Source organism: Orcinus orca, chromosome 12 (genome assembly GCF_937001465.1).
Source record: "Orcinus orca chromosome 12, mOrcOrc1.1, whole genome shotgun sequence".
NCBI classification, from domain to species: Eukaryota; Metazoa; Chordata; class Mammalia; order Artiodactyla; family Delphinidae; genus Orcinus; species Orcinus orca.
The window spans coordinates 42,429,809-42,453,546 of NC_064570.1; the positions used below are offsets into that span (position 1 = coordinate 42,429,809).

Consider the following 23,738-nt stretch of genomic DNA (forward strand, 5'->3'; position numbering starts at 1 on the left):
CATTGGTATTTCATAGACCAAGAAACACAGGCCCTTCGAAGGTAAGCAACTTTCCTAAATTCATAGAGGTGACAAGCAGCCAGGACTCGAGATACTGCTTTTGAGTCACAATCCTGTGCTGTTTCCATCACGCCACACTGTATTGGGAAGGAACAGGCACATATACAGTCTCCAGGACACACTTAAATCCCAATTAATGACTACGTAGTGATGGAGACAGAAAGGATGACTGCCCTGAACACTTCCTTTGCTTCAGAAGGCACCCCTACAGTGCCCCACTCGCTTCAACAATCAAGGACCACTGAGACATGAAGATGCCTGATCACTTTTAAAAGAACGAGCATGTCAGTCTAGCTGCCTTTCCTACAGACTTCTCCACTCCTTCCCTGAGGGGTCCTGCCCCAGCAGCGTCGCTCCGCAGAGAGCCTCCGCCCGGGTCTCCCTCTCTCCAGTCACACTCCTACTTACTGCAGCAAGGACACCAAACCATGAACCAGCTCCTGCTTCTGGATGACAAGGTACAGCTGGAGAAAACTCAGAGCACCTCACTGACGGGTCCTGAACTGCTGCAAGACAAGCCTGCACATCTGGCATTGATCCCTCGGCCTCTGGACCCCCCAGTTCTGTACCTTGTATTACTCTCCTGGTGAACTTATCAAATCAGCCCTGCTCGGCAGTTGTCTCCTTCTGCGGAAAAGAGGTTCCTAAGGCCTGAGATCACATGTATCTTTTTGTAAATCCCTCACCAACTCAATGCTGTAACAATATGTAGAATGAATAGAAAACTTGGAATTCTCAAGATTAATCTTACAGGCATCGTACTTACTACATTAGATATTACAGGTAAACAAAAAAAGGTAGGTGTCGCTGTCATGTTCAGTTATTTTACAATCTGAGAGTACTCCTATTTTAAATGTTTAACTCTGAATTATTGTGGCAATAATGGACAGAGAGGGTACTGAAATGTGAAATCCACAGAGAACCCAAAACTAGTCTGGACAGAAGCACCTTCACAGCAACATTTTGTTTTTAAGTAACAGGTTTTTCTTTCATATTCTTTGTCCACTCTCAGGCAGAGACTCTGTAAGCCCTGGTTTTCCACATAAAGATTCTATTATAATCTGTGCTGAATATAATGCAGGCACCAATCATTTCGTACAGGAGAAAATGCAGACCCACTTGGGTCATGGGACCTTCTTCAGTTCACAGTTAGTGGCCAAGCAGGGGTGAGGACCCAGCTTTCCTAACCTTTAAAGAAAGGTGCACACTGTTGCAATTTGTATTTAAATTTGTTAAGATTTCAGAGCCTCTCTTTGACTGATTTTTGCATTTTCTCTAATGTTCCTGCACGAAGTATTACACCTGAAGTTTGGCCCAGATAAGCCCAAATAATACTGCTGCAACCCTGATCACCTAAAGGCACTCCCACTGCCATGAAACATTAAAACATTTACTTTGTTGTTGTTGAAAAAGAGAAGTTAAGGAAAGAAGGTTAGCTTTGGAGTTCATCCTGAGAAGAAAATGCTGGGTAAGGTTCTGCTGCTAAGATCTCTCTGCCTGGCTTTCCTCTACTATCAGCTGGAATATGTTTTTCCATTTCACCCAGTTAAGCTAATTAAATACAACCACTGGAGAATTCTGTAGGTAAATAAGCTTCCTCTTTGAAAACCCCCTAGGGAAAATGGGGTTCTAAGGCATTCACACATTAGGGTGAATGAATTCGATCAGATTCCAGGAACTGCCAGCCTTCCTTCCCAGAGGGCTGTAGAAGCAATCAGGAAGAGCCTGAGGTAAACAAAGAAAAGCCTTCCCTGCAGATGGTTCGAGCCATCATCCTCTGTGTGAGGTCAGCCACTCTTCCTGATTCCATTCTGGTCTCCTCAGATCAAGGAAGTGACCTGACCCGGGATGAATCCCAGAAGAACCCTAGATATTTACTTTAGGGACCACTTCTTCCTCAGCTGCAATGCTTCCTTCTGTGTTTCTTCCTGAACGCCAAACAATCATGTGTGGGAACAGAAGTTCAATGACCGCATGTACAGTGCTTCCCCAACAGCGAGACAGCACAGATCAAAACAACTGCTCCCTGAAGATCTGGGAATGGAAACGAGTGGAAGAGACTGTATGAGCACACAGTTTACTCTTTTCTGTTCAGTGCAAAAAGATGGTGCCAAACCACAGAGCCAGAAGGGAGAAGGGGCCTTGATATAATTCTAGACTTTCCGTCTACTTCCACCAAAACAAAAATCGGACAATTAGTTCAAATAACTATATGGAATGTGGAGCAAAACTTTTCCTAATGCATTAATGGTTTAGATTTCTGGACTCTTACTTTTGCATCAAAGTTTAATATCAAGTTATATAAAGTGACCAGTTGATGTAGCAGGATCGAGAACATTATGTCTACTTCTACTTAATAGTTTAAATAACTTTTCTTCAAAAGTAAAATAAAATCCAAGTAGTACAAGTTAAACTTTTTGCTATCCTATTTTTCTACAAAAGAAGCATTCAAATGTATTCAAACATAAGCAAGAGTCCAAAAACAGATTTAAAGCCAAAGGCAGTTCTTCGTTCCTATTTGGAGATAGCAGCACCTAACAAATCTAGGCCACAGCTTGATACCTTCCTGAAACAGCACCTTATTATCCATAGAGCAAACAATAAAAAACATAAAAAGAAATAGATCCTCCCAATGTTCATTGAAGCACTATTTACAACAGCCAAGACATGGAAGCAACCTAAATACCTATTGACAGAGGAATGGATAAAGATGTGGTACATATATACAGTGGAATATTACTCAGCCATAAAAAAGAATGAGATAATGCTATTTGTAGCAATATGGATGGACCTAGAGATTATCATACTAAGTGAAGTAAGTCAGAAAAAGACAAATATATGATATCACTCATATGTGGGATCTGATTTTTAAAAATGATACAAATGTGGGATCTGATTTTTAAAAATGATACAAATGAACTTATTTACAAAACAGAAACAAACTTACAGATATCTGAAACAAACTTATGGTTACAAAGGGGAAACTTGGGGGGCAGGGATAATTCAGAAGCTTGGGATGAACATACACACACTACTATACATAAGATAGATAACCAACAAGGACCTACTGTATAACACAGGGAACTCTATTCTGTGATAACCTATATGAGAAAAGTATCTAAAAAAGAATGACTATATGTATAACTGAATCACTTTGCTGTAGACCTGAAACTAACACGACATTGTAAATCAACTATACTCCAATAAAATTAAAAAAAAAAAAAGAAACATCCTCAAAGTCAAGCAGACATTTAAAGCTTACTGTGCATAAGCAATCATTCTTACTATAAATCAGGATATAAATATATAAATCAGGATATAAATTTTAATGTCCCAAAGAGTTTCAGGCAAGTACATAAGTGAAAAAAATGTAGGGCTTCCCTGGTATGCAGTGGTTAAGAATACACAGGTTCGAGCCCTGGTCCAGGAAGATCCCACATGCCGTGGAGCAACTAAGCCCGTGCGCCACAACTCCGGAGCCTGCGCGCCACAGCTACTGAGCCCGTGTGCCACACTACTGAAGCCCACGCGCCTAGAACCCATGCTCTGCAACAAGAGAAGCCACTGCAGTGAGAAGCCCGTGCACCACAACAAAGAGTAGCCCCTGCTCGCTGCAACTAGAGAAAGACGGCACGCAGCAACAAAGACGCAATGCAACCAAAAATAAAATAAAAAATTTAAAAATGTATATACATATGTGTGTGCATATATGTAAGTATATATAATACATGTATATATATTTTAAAATTTTATTTATGGAAATAGTACATGTGTGTATACATACATGTGCATATGTCAGCCGTATCTGCAGATTCTGCATCCCCAGATTCTACCAACCACAGAGTGAAAATATTCAGAAAAAAAAAAAATTCCAGAAAATTCCAAGAAGTAAAACTGGAATTTGCCACATGCTGGCACCTATTTACACAACATTTACATTGTATTTACAACTATTTACATAGCATTTAATTGTATTAGGTATAAATAATCTAGAGATGACTTAAAGTACATGGGAGGATGTGCATAGTTATATGTAAAGATTATGCCATTTTATATAAGGGACTTGAGCACGCGTGGATTTTAGTATCCACGGGGGTCCTGGAACCAATCCCCAAGGACACTGTACAGTGGCTCAAGGAGCACTGTTCCCTCACTAGGCAGCCAGCCATTCCAAAGCGAGTGTCCCTCTGGACCACTCCGAGCTGCCTGTTTATACTGGTGGACAGCTGGATCACAAGGCTGGCCTATTTTAGTTCAAACAGCTCTAGTTTTCCACTCTAGAAGCTGAGGAAACCTGAAATCATTAAAAGCTGAGGTTGAAGTGTTTAAAGCAATTGACATACTTTTTTCTTATGAAGCTAAAAGATCAGAGGATAACACGGAATAGAGAAGTTAACAATGTTAAAAAAAAAAAAAACCATCTTTTATTCACTTCCCAACTATTATTCATCCTTAAGAGACTGTCTCTAGGGATCCTCTAGGGAGTTCAGTGGTTCTGCTGGGTTTATGTCAGTCCCTTATCTCCTTCAGTATCTTTGGTGATATTGGTGATGATCAGTAATTTACAGAATCAGGAAATACTAGAGAGGAATAAGCTTTATCCCCTCCCCCTGGAGCACCTGAGAGTAGAATGCTCCTCTGTCCTGGGGCTTCAGATGTGTGCCATTCTAACTTACTTGTCGGTGAGCTTTTTTATTGCTGCATTTGTCTTCCACACTGACAGCATAAATGCTGCTCTAAGACCCAGTTGACATGCCCTTGGTATCACACGCCTGCAGCCCTTTCCAGACTGTGAGCTGATGACTTGTGCCTGCGGGGTTACCTTCCACTGGGAACAAAAGGCAAAGTACTTACTGCCTTGAGAGCACACCATTGGCCAGGATCCCTTCGTATCGACTCATGCCTCTGCGCAGAAGCACGCCAATCTGACCGCCCACTTCATCTGCAATTACTCCTGCATGGATGGCGGCTTTGCAGAGTAAAGAGGTCTGAAACACAGCAACATCTCACTTACAAATGGCTCAACAATACATCTAAAATACAGCGGGAGCTTCTACATTTTGTTACAACTTGTGCTCAGGATCCCTAGTTGACCCCTGACATGGCTAAATTATAATTCATTTAAATAAAAAGTAGAAGGGGGTGGAAAAAATTATTGGCTAACTATCTCAGAGTGACATCAGAGTCATTCTATTTATGCTGATGAACCTGGGAACCCTTCCACTAGGGAGGAAGGAAGGGAGATAATTCACAGTATTCATGGCTCCCCAGTGAATAACGCCTCCTGGGGGTGTGGTCACCTCCCACACCGACTCTGAACTGGGCCCTGGCGCTTGCTTTGTTCTGCTGCAGGTAACGTGGCCCGGCAAACTGCCACACATGTCAATGAGGCCACCTGAGACTCCCACCCCAGATGACCTGCCACACGACTGCAGCTGCAGGCGTAATTCTAGGTAAAGGAAGCTTAAGAACCAACCAGCCCACACTGCCGACCCACAAACTCATCAGCAAAGAACATGGCTGTCATTCTAAGCCACTAGGTTTTGGGGTGACTTGTTCAGCAAGAATAGGTAACATTAGTTTCTTACATTCGCTTTACTAAATATACATACTGAGGATCATTTGAAAAGGTGAACCTTCCATATCATAGCTTCATTTTTTTTTTTTTTTTTTTTTGTGGTACGCGGGCCTCTCACTGTTGTGGCCTCTCCCGTTGCGGAGCACAGGCTCCGGAAGCACAGGCTCAGCGGCCATGGCTCACGGGCCCAGCCGCTCCACAGCATGTGGGATCTTCCCGGACCGGGGCACGAACCCGTGTCCCCTGCATCGGCAGGCGGACTCTCAACCACTGCGCCACCAGGGAAGCCCCATAGCTTCATTTTAAAATCAGATTTAACAAGGCATCAAAACCAAAATGGTAGTGTCAGCCACAGAACACTGAATAAAACAGAGAACTTCATGAAGTTCTCAGAGTGATGACGAGCAACCCAGGGCCCAAGGCCTCCATCTCAATTTCTGAATCTCCTCTGAGAGGGTCAAACAGCTGGCACCTGCTCAGCCCTCCAAGGCTGCTGGCTGGTGTGACAAACCCAGCGGGGGTACCTGGCAGGCTCTGATTAGCCGGGGATCCTGTGGTTGAAAGTGGGACTGCAGGAAGAAGTGGAACTGTTCCACGGGGTGCCCAGGCCCGTATGTCCTCCTCGAGCACAGACCCATGGGGGAGGGTGATTAGGTATTTAGCCCAGGACTGAGGGGCCGAGAGGATCTTTTCCTAAATAAATTTTAGCAATGCCCTGCTTCTCTGCAATGGCTAGTGCCGAAAAGAGAAAAGCAGCTCATGAAATTGTGTTTCAGTAACTGAACTTCGGAGTTTCTCTGTGTTAATGACAACACTGTTTACCTTATTGCAGTGGAAAGTTTTCCTTAGATTTAGGTTACAATATTAGGAGGGCCAGTGAGACCAACTGTATTTTGCAACTAATGTGGTTGCAATAAAATTGAGAGCTTTTGTGATCTTTAACGTAGAGAGCTCATACTTCCCAAACTAGATTAGATTTGGCAAAAGGAGTCAGTTTTGCAATGACTGCTATCATAGTGAAAAAAGGGGGAGGATTTCATGACAGAGAAGAAATATGAGAATGCTGAAACTGATGCAGATACTACCCTTCTTGATTTTTTGGGAAAAAAAGAAGAATTAGAAGAGAAAGATAGTACTCTTTAAAGAGACAGCTTCCATTTTCATTTTTTCTGAATTTTCTTAAAAAGGTTTCTTATTACTGTTTTAGACTCTTAGGGTACAAAATAGAGGAGCTAGCTGTAAAAGTGCTGGATTTAAATTCAGCAATTTAGCGCATCATGCTGACTCTGCCTCTAACTCTACCAGGTGCGCTTAAGTCACCTCCCTGCTCTGGACCCGGCTTCCCAATTCATCTTCACAATGAAACGGCTGGACTGGGTGATGTCTAGAATCACCTTGTGATTCTAAAGGGCACCCTGTGTACCTCTTATAGGGTCCATGCAGGTCTGCCTCCCTCTCTCAGCCCCAAATGAAAAACAAAGTGGTCGGCTGGGCAGCTACTCCCTTGTCCCTAGGATCACCTGGCTTCCTTGGAATTCAGTCTGGGGATGGGATGGTCTTCATCCCAGCATCCCTGCCCTGTGTGTAGAGCTCTCACTGGACTTGGCATGTACAAGGGGCCTCCTTGGTAACAAGGACAGATTCACAGGCCAACAAGCAACACGACCTATCAGCTTCATTGCCCAACAGATATTCTCATTTCCCACAGTCCCCAGCATTGAGGGAACCCAGTGGTATGTGCCCCTTTTATGGAGTTTATTTCATTGCATTATTGCATGTTAAATTACACATATTTATTTAATATTTTTTCATAATATTAAATGCAGGCCATAGGATACATCCCTAAGAGAATAACCACCAGATCTGGCTATCATATTATTATAATAAAATTAGCAGCCCTTTCCTGAGTTATTTCCTTAAAAGAAATCACTTGCTCGCCCACTAACTTAAATAAAATTGATGTTTTCTAAAGTTGGGGATTTTTTGGTATCAATTTTTAAAATTCACACTTACTGAACCTGCTTTTTAAAAATTTCCTTTTGAACAGCAGATTTATATTTTATTTTCTAGCTATTTTGAGGTCTAAACCTCACCGAAATGTAAATATAGGAAAGCCTATGTTAATTAGTGATTACCTTAAACAAACAAAATAATTTAAATGTAATTCTTCAGGGAAGGGAATGCAATGGACAGTTGAGGAGAACACATGCAAGACTCATGAACTTGAAGGTTGATGGAACTAAGCATCCCTGAAGTTCACTGAGCCACAAAGATGGCCAAGCAGATCAGCAAGACTTAACTCTCAAAGCAGTTATCGAATCATCCCAGAACTGCAGTATTTTCTCAAGTCTTCCTTTAGGAAAAATCAACTTCTACGAAAAAGTACTGACAAAGTATTAAAATGTAATATAAACATTTTAGGTGGAAGGTGCCTCCGCTAACCTGATAGTTGAGCTGCTGAATTGCCTGGGTCCACGTCTCCATCCAACCAGTATGTCCTCTCCATGACCTCCTCCAGCTGGATTTTAGCCTGGACAAACCACTCTCCCTGCCCCTTGTAATATCAAACAGCAAAAGCTGTCACAGAGAGCTCCATCTCAACGCTAAGACCCAGCTCCACTCAAGGACCAGCAAGCAACAGTGCTGGACACCCCAGGCCGAACAACTAGCAAGACAGGAACACAACGCCACCCATTAGCAGAGAGGCTGCCTAAAATCATAATAAGTCCATAGACACCCCAAAACACACGACCAGATGTGGACCTGCCCACCAGAAAGACAAGATCCAGCCTCATCCACCACAACACAGGCACTAGTCCCCTCCAACAGGAAGCCTACACAACCCACTGAACCAACCTTACCCACTGGGGGCAGACACCAAAAACAATGGGAACTAGGAAGACCCATTGGGAAAAGGAGACCCCAAACACAGTAAGGTAAGTAAAATGAGAAGACAGAGAAATACCCAGCAGATGAAGGAGCAAGGTAAAAACCCACCAGACCTAACAAATGAAGAGGAAATAGGCAGTCTACCTGAAAAAGAATTCAGAATAATGATAGTAAAGATGATCCAAAATCTTGGAAACAGAATGGAGAAAATACAAGAACCATATAACAAGGACCTAGAAGAACTAAAGAGCAAACAATCAATGATGAACAACACAATAAATGAAATGAAAAATACTCTAGATGGGATCAATAGCAGAATAACTGAGGCAGAAGAACGGATAAGTGACCTGGAAGATAAAATAGTGGAAATAACTACTGCAGAGCAGAATAAAGAAAAAAGAATGAAAAGAACTGAGGACAGTCTCAGAGACCTCTGGGACAACATTAAACGCACCAATATTTGAATTATAGGGGTGCCAGAAGAAGACGAGAAAAGAAAGGGACTGAGAAATATTTGAAGAGATTATAGTTGAAAACTTCCCTAACATGGGAAAGGAAATAGACAATCAAGTCCAGGAAGCAGAGAGTCCCATACAGGATAAATCCAAGGGGAAACACAACAAGACACATATTAATCAAACTATCAAAAATTAAATTCAAAGAAAAAATACTAAAAGCAGCAAGGGAAAAGCAACAAATAACATACAAGGGAATCCCCATAAGGTTAACAGCTGATCTTTCAGCAGAAACTCTGCAAGCCAGAAGGGAGTGGCTGGACATATTTAAGGTGATGAAAGGGAAAAACCTACAACCAAGATTACCCAGCAAGGATCTCATTCAGATTTGATGAAGAAATTAAAACCTTCACAGACAAGCAAAAGTTAAAAGAATTCAGCACCACCAAACCAGTTTTACAACAAATGCTAAAGGAACTTCTCTAGACAGGAAACACAAGAGGAGGAAAAGACCTACAATAACAAACACAAAACAATTAAGAAAATGGTAATAGGAACATACATATCAATAATTACCTTAAATGGAAATGGATTAAATGCTCCAACCAAAAGACATAGACTGGCTGAATGGATACAAAAACAAGACCCATATATATGCTGTCTACAAGAGACCCACTTCAGACCTAGGGACACATACAGACTGAAAGTGAGGGGATGGAAAAAGATATTCCATGCAAATGGAAATCAAAAGAAAGCTGGAGTAACAATTCTCATATCAGACAAAATAGACTTTAAAATAAAGACTATTACAAGAGACAAAGAAGGACACTACATAATGATCAAGGGATCAATCCAAGAAGAAGATATAACAATTGTAAATATTTATGCATGCAACATAGGAGCACCTCAATACATAAGGCAAATGCTAACAGCCATAAAATAGGAAATCGACATTAACACAATCATAGTAGGGGACTTTAACACCCCACTTTCACCAATGGACAGATCAAATGAAAAAAATAAGGAAACACAAGCTTTAAATGATACATTAAACAAGATGGACTTATTTGATATTTATAGGACATTCCATCCAAAAACAGCAGAATATACTTTCTTTTCAAGTGCTCATGGAACATTCTCCAGGACAGATCATACCTTGGGTCGGTCACAAATCAAGCCATGGTAAATTTAAGAAAATTGAAATCGTATCAAGTATCTTTTCCAACCACAACGCTATGAGACTAGATATCAATTTCAGGAAAAAAACTGTAAAACATACAAACACATGCAGGCTAAACAATATGCTACTAAATAACCAAGAGATCACTGAAGAAATCAAAGAGGAAATCAAAAAATACCTAGAAACAAATGACAATGAAAACATGACGGCCCAAAACCTATGGGATGCAGCAAAAACAGTTCTAAGGGGGAAGTTTATAGCAATACAATCCTACCTCAAGAAACAAGGAACATCTCAAATAAACAACCTAACCTTACACCTAAAGCAATTAGAGAAAGAAGAACAAAAAATCCCAAAGTTATCAGAAGGAAAGAAATCATAAAGATCAGATCAGAAATAAATGAAAAAGAAATGAAGGAAACAATAGCAAAGATCAGTAAGACTAAAAGCTGGTTCTTTGAGAAGATAAACAAAATTGATCACCCATTAGCTAGACTCATCAAGAAAAAAAGGGAGAAGACTCAAATCAATAGAATTAGAAATCAAAAAGGAGAAGTAACAACTGACACTACAGAAATACAAGGGATCATGAGAGATTACTACAAGAAACTATATGCCAATAAAATGGACAACCTGGAAGAAATGGAAAAATTCTTAGAAAAGCACAACCTTCCAAGCCTGAACCAGGAAGAAACAGAAAATATAAACAGACCAATCACAAGCAATGAAATTGAAACTGTGATTAAAAGTCTTCCAACAAATAAAACCCCAGGACCAGATGGCTTCACACACGAATTCTATCAAACATTTAGAGAAGAGCTAACACCTATCCTCAAACTCTTCCAAAATATAGCAGAGGGAGGAACACTCCCAAACTCATTCTACAAAGCCACCATCACCCTGATAATAAAACCAGACAGAGATGTCACAAAGAAAGAAAACTACAGGCCAATATCACTGATGAACACAGATGCAAAAATCCTCAACAGAATACTAGCAAACAGAATCCAACAGCACATGAAAAGGATTATACACCATGCTCAATTGGGTTTTAACCCAGGATTGCAAGGATTCTTCAATATATGCAAATCAGTCAATGTGATACACCATACTAACAAACTGAAGGATAAAAACCATATGATCATCTCAATAGATGCAGAAAAAGCTTTTGACAAAATTCAACACCCATTTATGATAAAAACCATGCAGAAAGTAGGCATAGAGGGAACTTACCTCAGCATAATAAAGGCCATATATGACAAACCCACAGCCAACACTGTTCTCAATGGTGAAAAACTGAAACCATTTCCACTAAGATCAGGAACAAGACAAGGTTGACCACTCTCACCACTATTATTCAACATAGTTTTGGGAGTTTTAGCCACAGTAATCAGAGAAGAAAAAGAAATAAAGGGAATCCAATTGGAAAAGAAGAAATAAAGCTGTCACTCTTTGCAGATGATATACTATACATAGAGAATCCTAAAGACTCTACCAGAAAAATACTAGAGCTAATCAATGAATTTGATAAAGTAGCAGGATACAAAATTAATGCACAGAAATCTCTCGAATTCCTATACAATAATGATGAAAAATCTGAAAAAGAAATTAAGGAAACACTCCCATTTACCAATGCAAGAAAAAGAATAAAATACCGAGGAATAAACCTACCTAAGGAGACAAAAGACCTGTATGCAGAAAACTATAAGACACCGATGAAAGAAATTAAAGATGATACCAACAGATGGAGAGATATACCATGTTCTTGGATTGGAAGTATCAACATTGTGAAAATGACTATACTACCCAAACCAATGTACAGATTCAATGCAATCCCTATCAAACTACCACTGGCATTTTTCACAGAGCTAGAACAAAAAATTTCACAATTTGTATGGAAATACAAAGGACCCTGAATAGCCAAAGCAATCTTGAGAAAATAAAATGGAATCCGGCTTCCTGACTTCAGACTATACTACAAAGCTACAGTAATCAAGACAGTATGGTACTGGCCCAGAAAACAGAAATATAGATCAGTGGGACCGGATAGAAAGCCCAGAGATAAACCCGCGCACCCATGGTCACCTTATCTTTGATAAAAGAGGCAAGAATACACAAAGGGGAAAAGACAGCCTCTTCAGTAAGTGGTGCTGGGAAAACTGGACAGGTACATGTAAAAGAATGAAATTAGAACAATCCCTAACAGCATACACAAAAATAAGCTCAAAATGGATTACAGACCTATTGTAAGGCCAGATACTATAAAACTCTTAGAGGAAAACATAGGCAGAACACTCTATGACATAAATCACAGAAAGGTCCTTTGGACCCACCTCCTAGAGAAAGGGAAATAAAAACAAAAATCAACAAATGGGATGTAATGAAACTTAAAAGCTTTTGCACAACAAAGGAAACCATAAACAAGACAAAAAGACAACCCTCAGAATGGGAGAAAATATTTGCAAATGAAGCAACTGACAACGGATTAATCTCCAAAATTTACAAGCAGCTCATGCAGCTGAATATCAAAAAAACAAACAACCCAATCCAAAAATGGGCAGAAGACCTAAACAGACATTTCTCCAAAGAAGACATACAGATGGCCAAGAAGCATATGAAAAGCTGCTCAACATCACTAATCATTAGAGAAATGCAAATCAAAACTACAATGAGGTATCACCTCACACCAGTCATAATGGGCATCATCAAAAAATCTACAAACAATAAATGCTAGAGAGGGTGTGGAGAAAAGGGAACCCTCTTGCCCTGTTGGTGGGAATGTAAATTGATACAGCCACTATGGAGAACAGTATTCCTTCAAAAACTAAAAATAGAACTACCATACCACCCAGTAATCCCACTACTGGGCATATACCCTGAGAAAACCATAACTCCAAAACAGTCATGTACCACAATGTTCACTGCAGCACTATTTACAACAGCCAGGACATGGAAGCTACCTAAGCCATAAAGAAGACATGGCACATATATACAATGGAATATTACTCAGCCATAAAAAGAAACGAAATTGAGTTATTTGTAGTGAGGTGGAGGTACTTGGTGTCTGTCATACAGAGTGAAGTAAGTCAGAAAGAGAAAAACAAATACTGTATGCTAACACATATATATGGAATCTAAGAAAAAAAAATGGTCATGAAGAACCTAGGGGCAAGACAGGAATAAAGACACAGACCTACTAGAGAATGGACACGAGGATATGGGGAGTGGGAAGGGTAAGCTGGGACAAAGTGAGAGAGTGTCATGGACATATATACACTACCAAACGTAAAATAGATAGCTAGTGGGAAGCAGCCGCATAGCACAGGGAGATCAGGTTGGTCGTTTGTGACCACCTAGAGGGGTGGGATACGGAGGGTGGGAGGGAGGGAGGCTCAAGAGGGAAGAGATATGGGAACATATGTATATGTATAACTGATTCACTTTGTTATAAAGCAGAAACTAACACACCACTGCAAAGCAATTATACTCCAATAAAGATGTTAAAAAAATTGTGAGTCACTATATTGCACACCTGTAACATATAATATTATATAGTAACTATACATCAATAAAATTAAAAAAAATAAAGATGGTACACAGACAGCAGAGAGAAAATAATCAGAGGGAGAAAGAAAAAAAAAAGCAAGTAGCCATGTTGGGGAGGTCCACATGGTAAGAAGCTGAGGACAGCCTCCCACCAAAATCCAGGAAGAAACTGAGGTCCTCAATCCAACAACCCATCAGTAACTGAATGCTGCCAACACGATGTGAGCTTAGAAACAAATATCTTCCTAGTCAAGCCTCAGATGAAACTGCAGCCCCACTGACACCCTTGTGTCCCCTTGGATACCCCCTTGTGAGTGTCCCTCACTCAAACTCAGCAGGCCACGCTCAAACTCCTGACCCACAGAACATGAGAGAGAATATATGTGTTGTTTCAAGCTTCTAAGTTTTTGGTAATAGTCATGTAGCAATAGATATCTAATATACACACAGTATCAACATATACCAAAAAAAGACACTAATCAGACTTCTTTGAAGAGATTAGTTTTCAAAATACAAATTTTCCCTCCAGGTGAAATCATACTGGAAGCAAATGGTGTAAAACCAGTTAGTGCGTCAAATAGGAAACCTGTTTGTTAGCACTTCCAGACCATGTACTGAGGCCTACCACCCAGGAAACCATTAACCTGTTACTCTGAAAAAGAGAGCTCTGTCAAGAGGAGGTGAGATCAACAAATAAAGCAAGAAAGAAACAATGCTATTTCTCTTTCTGCATATAATTCTTAAGTTTCTTACACAGGACAGGAAAATAATAAATTAAAACTTTATATTGCTAGGGGGACTATACCTCAACTTTTTAGTTCTTTTGGTTAATTTCCTGAAGTCATCTAGGACTTCAGCCTGTGCCGAGTATATTTTCAAACTGAGGTAGTGTAAATCATTTTAAGATTCAGTTTCTAGTCCAAGTAAATATCCTGTGTCAATCTTGTAAATTAAGACAACACAAGAAAAAGGAAACAAAGAGCAAAATCACAAAACCTGCTGCTTCCAGAATCAGGATGTACTGAAAGCAAAATTAAAGCCAAGTTATTTTCCTCCTGCTGGAGATATGTGATCAATCTCCTAGAACATGTATGTTTTCCCCGTGCATAAAGAACTCTTAGAAAAGTTCCATCACTATATAGATTTTCACATTTCTAATAACTCAAGCCCCTTCCCGTAAGCTATAAACCCAACTATTTTGAATAGCAAATTTTTAAAAATCAGGTATCAGATTTCCAGGATAGAAATCTGTAAATAGTAAGAAATAAAGGATTGTGTATCTGGATATAAGATATATACTTTAGAAAAATGATGTCTTGTGAATTTTTTTTTTCTGCGAACAATTTATATCACCCAGAGAGTTTCAATAGGCATTAGAAATTGGAGTGCAAGGAGGGAGGGGAATAATATATATGAGCAGGGCATATGGCTTCACTGGTCCTAGATATAATGTCACTATTCTGTGATGTAAAATGTTCATGTCCTTGGCTGTATTACATGAATCAACTGGAGCATTAAAATAAAGAAATAAATTATAACAAAAGGATGATCTCTTATAAAAATTGGATGGAATTATACCCTTAGGTATAATTAATATAAATATAAATAATATAAAGGGTTTTGTTTACCATTTCATTTATAGTATGCTTAACTGGAAATGCTAAAAATAGGAATGAATGCCATGAATAACCTTGGTTTTTATACTTATTTATTCTCAGAAAAGAGAACTGTGCATCTATCTACAAAGTTTTATATCTTATTTGACTTTACTTTGTAAAGAATTTAGGCAGAGCAACAAGCACTAACTCTTTTTTAATTTCCTCCCTGCCATAAAATTACCCTCAATTACTTACATCTCTATATCCATGCACCACATTCCCAGAAATATCTCCTGCTATGTCTCTACAACCAGCTGGGCAGAACTTGCTGGAAAAAAAATAAAGAATTTATATTTTATTAGGTCGTACTTAGTGTGAAATTATACTTAAAAGTATTTTCTCTCCTCTATACAACATGCAGGAATATCTTTCTCTAATGACACATCAGAAACCTGATTTGTGAAAACACAGACTTATCTAAAATGATCATCTGAAGGCAAGTTTTACACAATTATTTGTTTTATATCAAAATTCATTATAAACTCTATTAAACAATGAGCTTCCCTAAAGCATCTTAATTGATTTTAAGGGGTCTAAGAAATGTTAAGTAAAAAGGTAAAGTTTCTAAATACAGTATATATAGCATAATCCTGTCTTTATGAAAAGAAATGTTTAAATAACAATTTATGTTTTCTATGGATAAAAAGATAACAAGGAAGAATATCTCTGGATTCTCTCTGAGTGTAGGAGTTTGAGAAACTATCACTTTCTGTGTTACTAACTCTGTAAATTTGGATTCACTCTACTAGCATTACCCAATTGGAACATAATGGAAGCCATACATGTTAATTTAAATATTCTAGTAGCCACATTAAAAAAATCAAAAGAAACAGGCAAAATTAATATTAATATTACTCATATATTTTGTTTAACCTAATATATTCAAAATGTATCATTTCCACATGTAATGAACAGAAAAATTATCAAGATATTGCCAGTCTTTTTTTTAAAATAAGTCTTCAAAATCTGCAGTATATTTTATACTTACAGCACACCTCAATTTGAATTAGTCAAGTTTAAATGCCTGGAGAGGGATGGTCCACATTAGTTATAAATTACTTTTGCAATCAGAAAAAAGGTGTATATTTTTTTTAGCTTTACTGGGGTATAGGTGACAAACAAAATTGTAAAATATTTAAAGTGTACATCATGATGATTTGATATACATATACACTGAAAGAATTCCTCCCATCTAGTTAAACACAGCCATCACCTCATACACACACACACACACACACATATGTATATATATATATATTTTTTGGTGAGAATATTTAAGTTCTACTCTCTTAACAAATTTCAATTACACGATATGGTGTTATCAGCTATAGTCACCATGTTATACATTAGATCCTCAGACCTTATTCATCTCTATAGCTGAAAGTTTATACCCTTTTATCAACCTTTCCCTATTTCCCCTAACCTCCAGCCCCCAGTAACTACTTTCTGTTTCTATGAATTTGACTAAAAGAGGTATATTTAAAATTAGGATTTCATTTACTTAAGTCATTTTTCAAGAAACTTTTCAGAAACATGTCATAGCATATGGTATGGTTGGCTGTGGCTTACGGTGTGTTGACCCAGGCTCTGTTACTACCTAACTAGCTATGTGACCCCGACTATTGCATATAATCCCCCTTAAATTCAGTTTCCTCTTCTGTAGTTCCTTCAAGCATCAACATATCAATAGGCCATGAGAGACAATCAAACATCTAAAAAACGTGCAAAAGGAAACTCAAAACATTATGTGAACATTGACACCTTTAAAGATGAATGCCATAGGCCCTTGTTTCTATATATACCATATTACAGTAATGTTTGCTTGGTTTGTTCAAGAAGAATGTACCAGCCCAAGCAGATTCCAAAACAGCAGTTGCTTTTATTTCATTTCCTCTCCGTTTCCTCCTGCTGACTTAGCAAATTAGATGTGTAACAGAATCCAATTATCAAAACTACCCAAATAAATGGTTCATAATTCTTCCCCATTGACCTAGTGGAATCCAGCACTACAGCAATAATCAAGGAATTAAGAAACAGAAATAACGGAAATCCTATTACAGGTTTACAGTTCCTTATCCTAGCCCTTAGAGCCAGATGTATTTCAGAATTCAGAATTTGGGGGATTTTAGAAAAGTAAAACAGTGCCAATAATGTATATGATGTACGACGCCACTGAGGTCTGCAAATATTAATCAAAACATTAATATCTCTGTATCAAATATATGGATAGTCATATTAGGTCAAATACATAAAGACAAAATAGCCTCATGTTTAATTTAGTCCAATTTTGCTGTCAGATGAATTTAAGGTCACATTAATCAGGTACTGCCACCAAACGAGTTACAAAAATCCTTTGACTTTTAAAGCTTTCTGCATTTCACAATTATGGATGAAGGAATATGGCCCTGTACTAGTCATCACACCTCATCTTTAACTAAACTCTACAAACAGGCTGGGCTACAGCTTAGATGATCTGACACCATAACATCACACCGTAGGGCTGAATATATTCCTTTCTCTAAGAGGATAGGAAATGACTATTGATGCCCAGAGGCCCTGTCACCACTGGGACTGTACACGTATGGCTGGAAAGAAAATGCTGCTGAATGTCTGCATTGGATGAACAGCAACTTTGAGGGCAACATTTAATTACTGGTCATTTTCATTTTTGTCTTTTCTCAACTGACCTTCATATTAGTAAACACTAGAGTTGATTCTGCATTATAAAAGAATCTCATTTATTAGAGTATCAGATGGATAGGACCATGGACACTTAAGCTTGACTTTTGGGGTATTCTTATTTATTGTGTAGCCCTAAGCAGGTTATTTAATTGCTTTGTGCCTCTGTGTTTGGGGTAAAACAGAACCTGCCTGGTTGGTGTACTGGAACATTCACGTGAGCTACCTATATGCTAACTCCAGAGAGCTGCAGTGGTACTAAGAAAACACTCTAATGAGTTAGAGTTGTTGTTAGTGTTTTTGTTGACAATGACCTATAGACCAGTGGTTCTCAACTAGGGGTGATTTCTGCCCACCAGCAGACCTTTGGAAACGTCTGGAGACATTTATCGTCTCCAGACATTTATCCCTGGCTCATATAGGCCAGGGATGCTGCTAAACGCCCACAATGCACACAACAGCAGATCACCCAATCCAAAATATCAACAGTGCCAAGGCTGAGAAATCCCCCTCGACTTTTACTTTACAGATGAGAAAACGTACATCTAAGAGATTAAGTCATTTTTCCAGTTAAAGTAAAGCTGGGATGAAAATTTTCATCTCCTATTCTCAGTAGGTCTCTATTTTGTGGGAAAGATAAAATGAACCCCTCCAGAATTACAAAGTCACTCCCAAATGCTGGCCCGGTAAAAAAATGCACTCTAGACTCCATTTTGGCTCATTGGTACTAGAGTAGAACTCAAGGGTCAGCGAACTGTGACCCATGGGCCAAATCCAGCCAGCGCCTTTTTTTTTTTTTGAAATAAAGTTTTTTTGGAACACAGCCATGCTCATTCGTTCACATATATACTGTCTATGGCTGCTTCTGCACTACAAAGGCAACAGAAACTGTATGAACAGATGCAAAAGAGACTGCACGGCCTGCAAAACCTAAAGTATTTATTATCTGGACTTTGACAGAAAGTTTGCTGATCTCTGCTGTATAAGAAACCATTTCAAATATTCCTAATTAGTTACAACATAGATGATTTTTTAAAATTAAATTAAGTACAAGTAAGGTACTTTATCTGGTTTAATGTCAAGGAAAACAAAATATTGAGCAACAAATGACTGCAGCACAGCTAGGACACTGTATTTACCTGTATTCTGTCTTCAAATAATGGTTAGCTCGTTCCAAACACGTTATTAAATCTGTCATAAATAAAGATAATTGCAATCAGCTCTAAAGATTTCTTTTAAAATGAAACAGTTTTTGAAAAGTATTTATTCGTTATCTAGTTATCTGAACTCTTCTGTTTAAAAATAAATAAAAACTGACACACTACCCCCAGGATTTCATCAGTTCCCTTCATTTTTCCTTTCTACCATCAATGACGGTTCTTCAGTATTTATCCAGTGAATGACAACAGAATCTATTTCCAACAAAAAACCCAACCCTGGTTAGTTACTATTCACTACATACCTACAAAAGGCCATGTGTATAAGCTCCCCTGGCAGGAGGAAAACCATTTCAAGAGCCCAGTGTGGTTCAGAGAAGGTTCAGGAACATCTTAATTTAACAATTTAGCTAGTGGCAATCGAGCGACCACAGGGCCAGGAGTTTAGTGAGAAAGCAAAGAGCCTATCAGCTTTGATCAATGAGGACCAAGGACTTAAAAGCAGCGTGCTCTCTGGAGCAATTTATAGAACTGAACTAATACTCAGCAATGGAAACTCTAAGATACTGTGGATTTTGGTGCTTTTAGATGGACCTAGTATAGTTTCCAAAATATTCCACACTTGCTGCAGAAGTTCTTTCTTTCCTTAATCATTTCAGTAGTTCTTAGGGAGAAACGTATGCTGAACACCGGCCATGCAGGGGCCTGCTAGGATATTGCTCAGATCTGATTGGCTGAGTGAGAAATGAATGGGGTACCCCCTTCCCAGAGTATTTCTGCAGCAGGGGCCTGACAGCAGAAACTCTGGGCACCTCTGTGGCCCTGGCAGACCCTGGGCTGCATGGAAATTACTCTGGAGTTCGAGGCCTGGATGGGAGGCCACGCTTTCCTTTCCCATCAATATTCATGCTCCCCTTCTCTCCCGCTCACGCGCTAGCTGGATGGGTAGGGCACTTGGTGACAGTGACTTTCTCCTCCTCATACTCTCATGCTCCCATGCTGGTGCACTGGTGTGTATGGAGTGGGGGGGGTGTCACTGGTTAAAAGGCTTGTCCCCTAAGCTAACAAAGGGGTTGGTGGAGAGCTCCAGAGAACAGCCAGACCTTAGGAGGGTCAGGAGGGTAGCCCCAAAGATACACAATCCATGATTTCTAGGAAAATGAGATCAACCCTCTCCCACATAAGTCAGCGGATGAGTCTAACATGGGCTATGAAAGTATTCAGTTCAGACCTAGCTACTTACAAAGACACTGCATTCCTCTCTTCCCTCACATCTTAATTCTGGATCTGAGGTCACAGTTCTGTCCGGAGATGGTGACTAGCAAGAGGAATTCTTAGACAGATAAAGGTTTACAGATTTATGTTGGTCCTTCTGCTATACCTGGATGGTCGCTGCTGGCATACGTTAGCAAAAAACCCCGCCCAGAAATGTGGGATCCACTCTCAAAGCGAACAGTTACTTCACTGGTGTTCAGCAAGAGTTCTTTGGGCACAGTCATGCTTCCACAATACGGACCTAAAAACAAAGCACACTTGTAGCTCATTTCAAAATTTAGACCAGTACAAAGAATTGGTATATACATTTTTTTTCCCTTAAATGTCAACTTTACCAGACAACACATACACATAAGATTATAATCTTTACCCAACTGAAATTTTGCTTCATACTGAGACTAAGAATTAGTGACTGATTGTAAACTTGATTATACAGAGAAACAAGATGGGGGAAGTGGCCAATTCTAGATAAGAAATAGCTTGGAACTAGTTAATTGTGAACAACACAAGAGATAGGTTCCAATTTTTATAAGAAAGCGACTAACAAACAAAAATCAAAATATTTAGTTAAGAAAATGTTATAACAAAAGTGATATTCTAGGGACCTCCTAAATTTGCTTAAAGTATGGTCTAAATGCTTGCGTCCCAACCAAATTCATATGTTAAAATCCTAATGCCCAATGTGACAGTATTAGGAGGTGGGGCCTTTGGGAGGTACTTAGTTTCACAAGGGCAGAGCCCTCATGAATGGGATTAGTGCCTTTATAAAGGAGGCCCCAGTGAGCTTGCTTGCCCCTTCCAGCATGTGCAGACACAGGGAGATGGCTATGAACCAGGAAGGGGGCTCTCACCATCCACTACACCGTATCTGCCGGCACCATGATCTTGAACTTCCCAGCCTCCAGACTGTAAGAAATAAATGTCTGTTGTTCATAGGTTACCCGGTCTGTGATATTTTGTTACAGCAGACTGGAGAGACTAAGACAGGTAGTAAAGAAAATGTTATCACAAAAATGATATTCTCCTAAATTTTCTCAAAGAAACTCACAAGTTCCCTTTTGCCAAGAAAGTTCCACTACTCTATAGCACAGGGAACTATACTCAATATTTTGTAATAACCTATAAGGGAAAAGAATCTGAAAAAAATATATATATGTATAACTAAACCACTTTGCTGTACACCTGAAACTAACACAACATTGTAAATCAACTATACTTCAATTTTTTAAAAAAGTGTAAAGAAAAAGAAAGTTCTAGAATTAAAAGACTGTCCAATACAGGGTAAAAATCTTATTCTCATGCACTTTGCACACTTCTCTTTCTCTTCTTTACCACTCTTAACAGCAACTTCTGGTTAACTCATATAATTTATTTTGATTTGTAAAATGAAGTTTATAAGAAAGCAGAATAATGTCTAAAGGCTTTTGAAATACCACAGTATAAATTATACAATTAAGAGTATAACATAGGGAGACGCAAGAGGGAAGAGATATGGGAACATATGTATATGTATAACTGATTCACTTCGTTATAAAGCAGAAACTAACACACCATTGTAAAGCAATTATACCCCAATAAAGATGTTAAAAAAAAAAAGAGTATAACATATTGTTTCTAAAATACGTTGCTTGAAAAGCAATAGGAAGCTCTATGAACTTTCAAAAGACAAAATTAGGGCTTCCCTGGTGGCGCAGTGGTTGAGAATCTGCCTGCCAGTGCAGGGGACACGGGTTCGAGCCCTGGTCTGGAAAGATCCCACATGCCACGGAGCAACTAGGCCCGTGAGCCACAACTACTGAGCCTGTGCGTCTGGAGCCTGTGCTCTGCAACAAGAGAGGCCGCGATAGTGAGAGGCCTGCGCATCACGATGAAGAGTGGCCCCCGCTCGCCGCAACTAGAGAAAGCCCTCGCACAGAAACGAACACCGAACACAGCCAAAAATAAATAATAAATAAATTTTTTTAAAAAGACAAAACTAGATTTGGAGCTTAAAAAAAAAAAGACCCTCCTAAGAATACTCAAGTTGAAGTTTAGTTTGTAAAGTGTCATCTTGAAAGTCAAGTATGCAAGACAGGATAATTTCTCTAAAAATAGGGGTTAGCAAGTCAATTTTGAAGAGCGGTATTCTTCATCAACTTCTCCCAAAATTGAACAGTATAGAAAGAGTCAATGGAACAACAATGACAACATCAGGTTAAGGGAAGAAAAAGATCACTCCAAGTCAATGTGAGTACAACTAGTCACACCAGCCAAAGCCAACATAGGGACCAAACTGCTAAAAGATGCAGAAGATCGTGAACCCAACTCAGCCTTCCTTTCCTGATATAAGGGATCAAATTTCTCTTCTGTCCTGTCCAGGTGTCACGTTCTGAAGATGTGATAAAATGAGAGAAATGCTGTGTGTTTACATGCCCCAGATCTCAGTTGTTGCCTATTATTAAATTATAATGAAATCCAAATAAAAAGGATCATCTCTCTCTTTAGAAACACTCATCATATACAATTACTTACATGAGTTAATACCTGCAAATTATTTAGAATGGTACCTAGGATATGAAGTGTTAAGTACTCGTTAAATAAATAAATACATTAAAACAAACAAATAAATAATGCCTGTTTTCCTTTTAGACAATGTTCCATGGGGTTAGGGACTTTTCTATATCCGTCACTATCTCAAACACCTTGTACGTGTGACAGCTTTCCAAATATTGTTTGAATCAAAATGAAGTTAAATGTTCTTCTATTTGCAACAGCTGGTTTTTAAAAACCAAACATGATTATAAAGATACATAAAATATTTAATCCTATCATTACAAAATAGCATGAAGAAGCAAGAAAAGTGTGGAAAAGCAAGAAAGGAAAAGAAAATCATTAGTGTGGTAGATATATGGATTTTTTGATCTTTAAGAGTGCTCACAAGCATGGAAGAAGGCAATACTAAATCCATTTTTGTATAATAAAGTAGAATAAGCATTTTTGCAAAATTAAAGTGAGTCAGATTACTGTGCTTGACTTACGCAACTGATTCTCAGTTTGTTTCAAATAAGTTTCAAATTCATTTGTTCTTTGCACAGGTAAGTGAGATACTTACTTTGCAAACTTAAGAACAAAGATGAAATAACTAGTAACTTGTTGCTATTAATAAATCAGAACATTTTTCTAATCATATTTATTTCTTCCAAGAAGAAATAACAACATATATACTCTTCTCCAAATCATGATGACGATACCATACCAATCTCTCCTTAAACTTCTATTTGC

General features: G+C 38.8%; 1 protein-coding gene across 4 annotated transcripts in view; it reads right to left on the reverse strand.

The window, feature by feature from the left end:
* The window catches only part of DCBLD1 (discoidin, CUB and LCCL domain containing 1), a 69,036-nt gene that overhangs the window by 10,234 nt on the left and 35,064 nt on the right, over positions 1–23,738 (reverse strand). For all 4 annotated transcript variants that reach the window (XM_049695515.1, XM_033418598.2, XM_004264682.3 and 1 more), the window contains 4 exons: positions 20,584–20,718; positions 19,185–19,236; positions 15,562–15,634; positions 4,915–5,048 (listed from right to left, as the gene is read on the reverse strand). In XM_049695515.1, the coding sequence (XP_049551472.1) occupies positions 4,915–5,048; positions 15,562–15,634; positions 19,185–19,236; positions 20,584–20,718 (394 nt within the window). The remainder of the gene's footprint in view (positions 1–4,914; positions 5,049–15,561; positions 15,635–19,184; positions 19,237–20,583; positions 20,719–23,738) is intronic.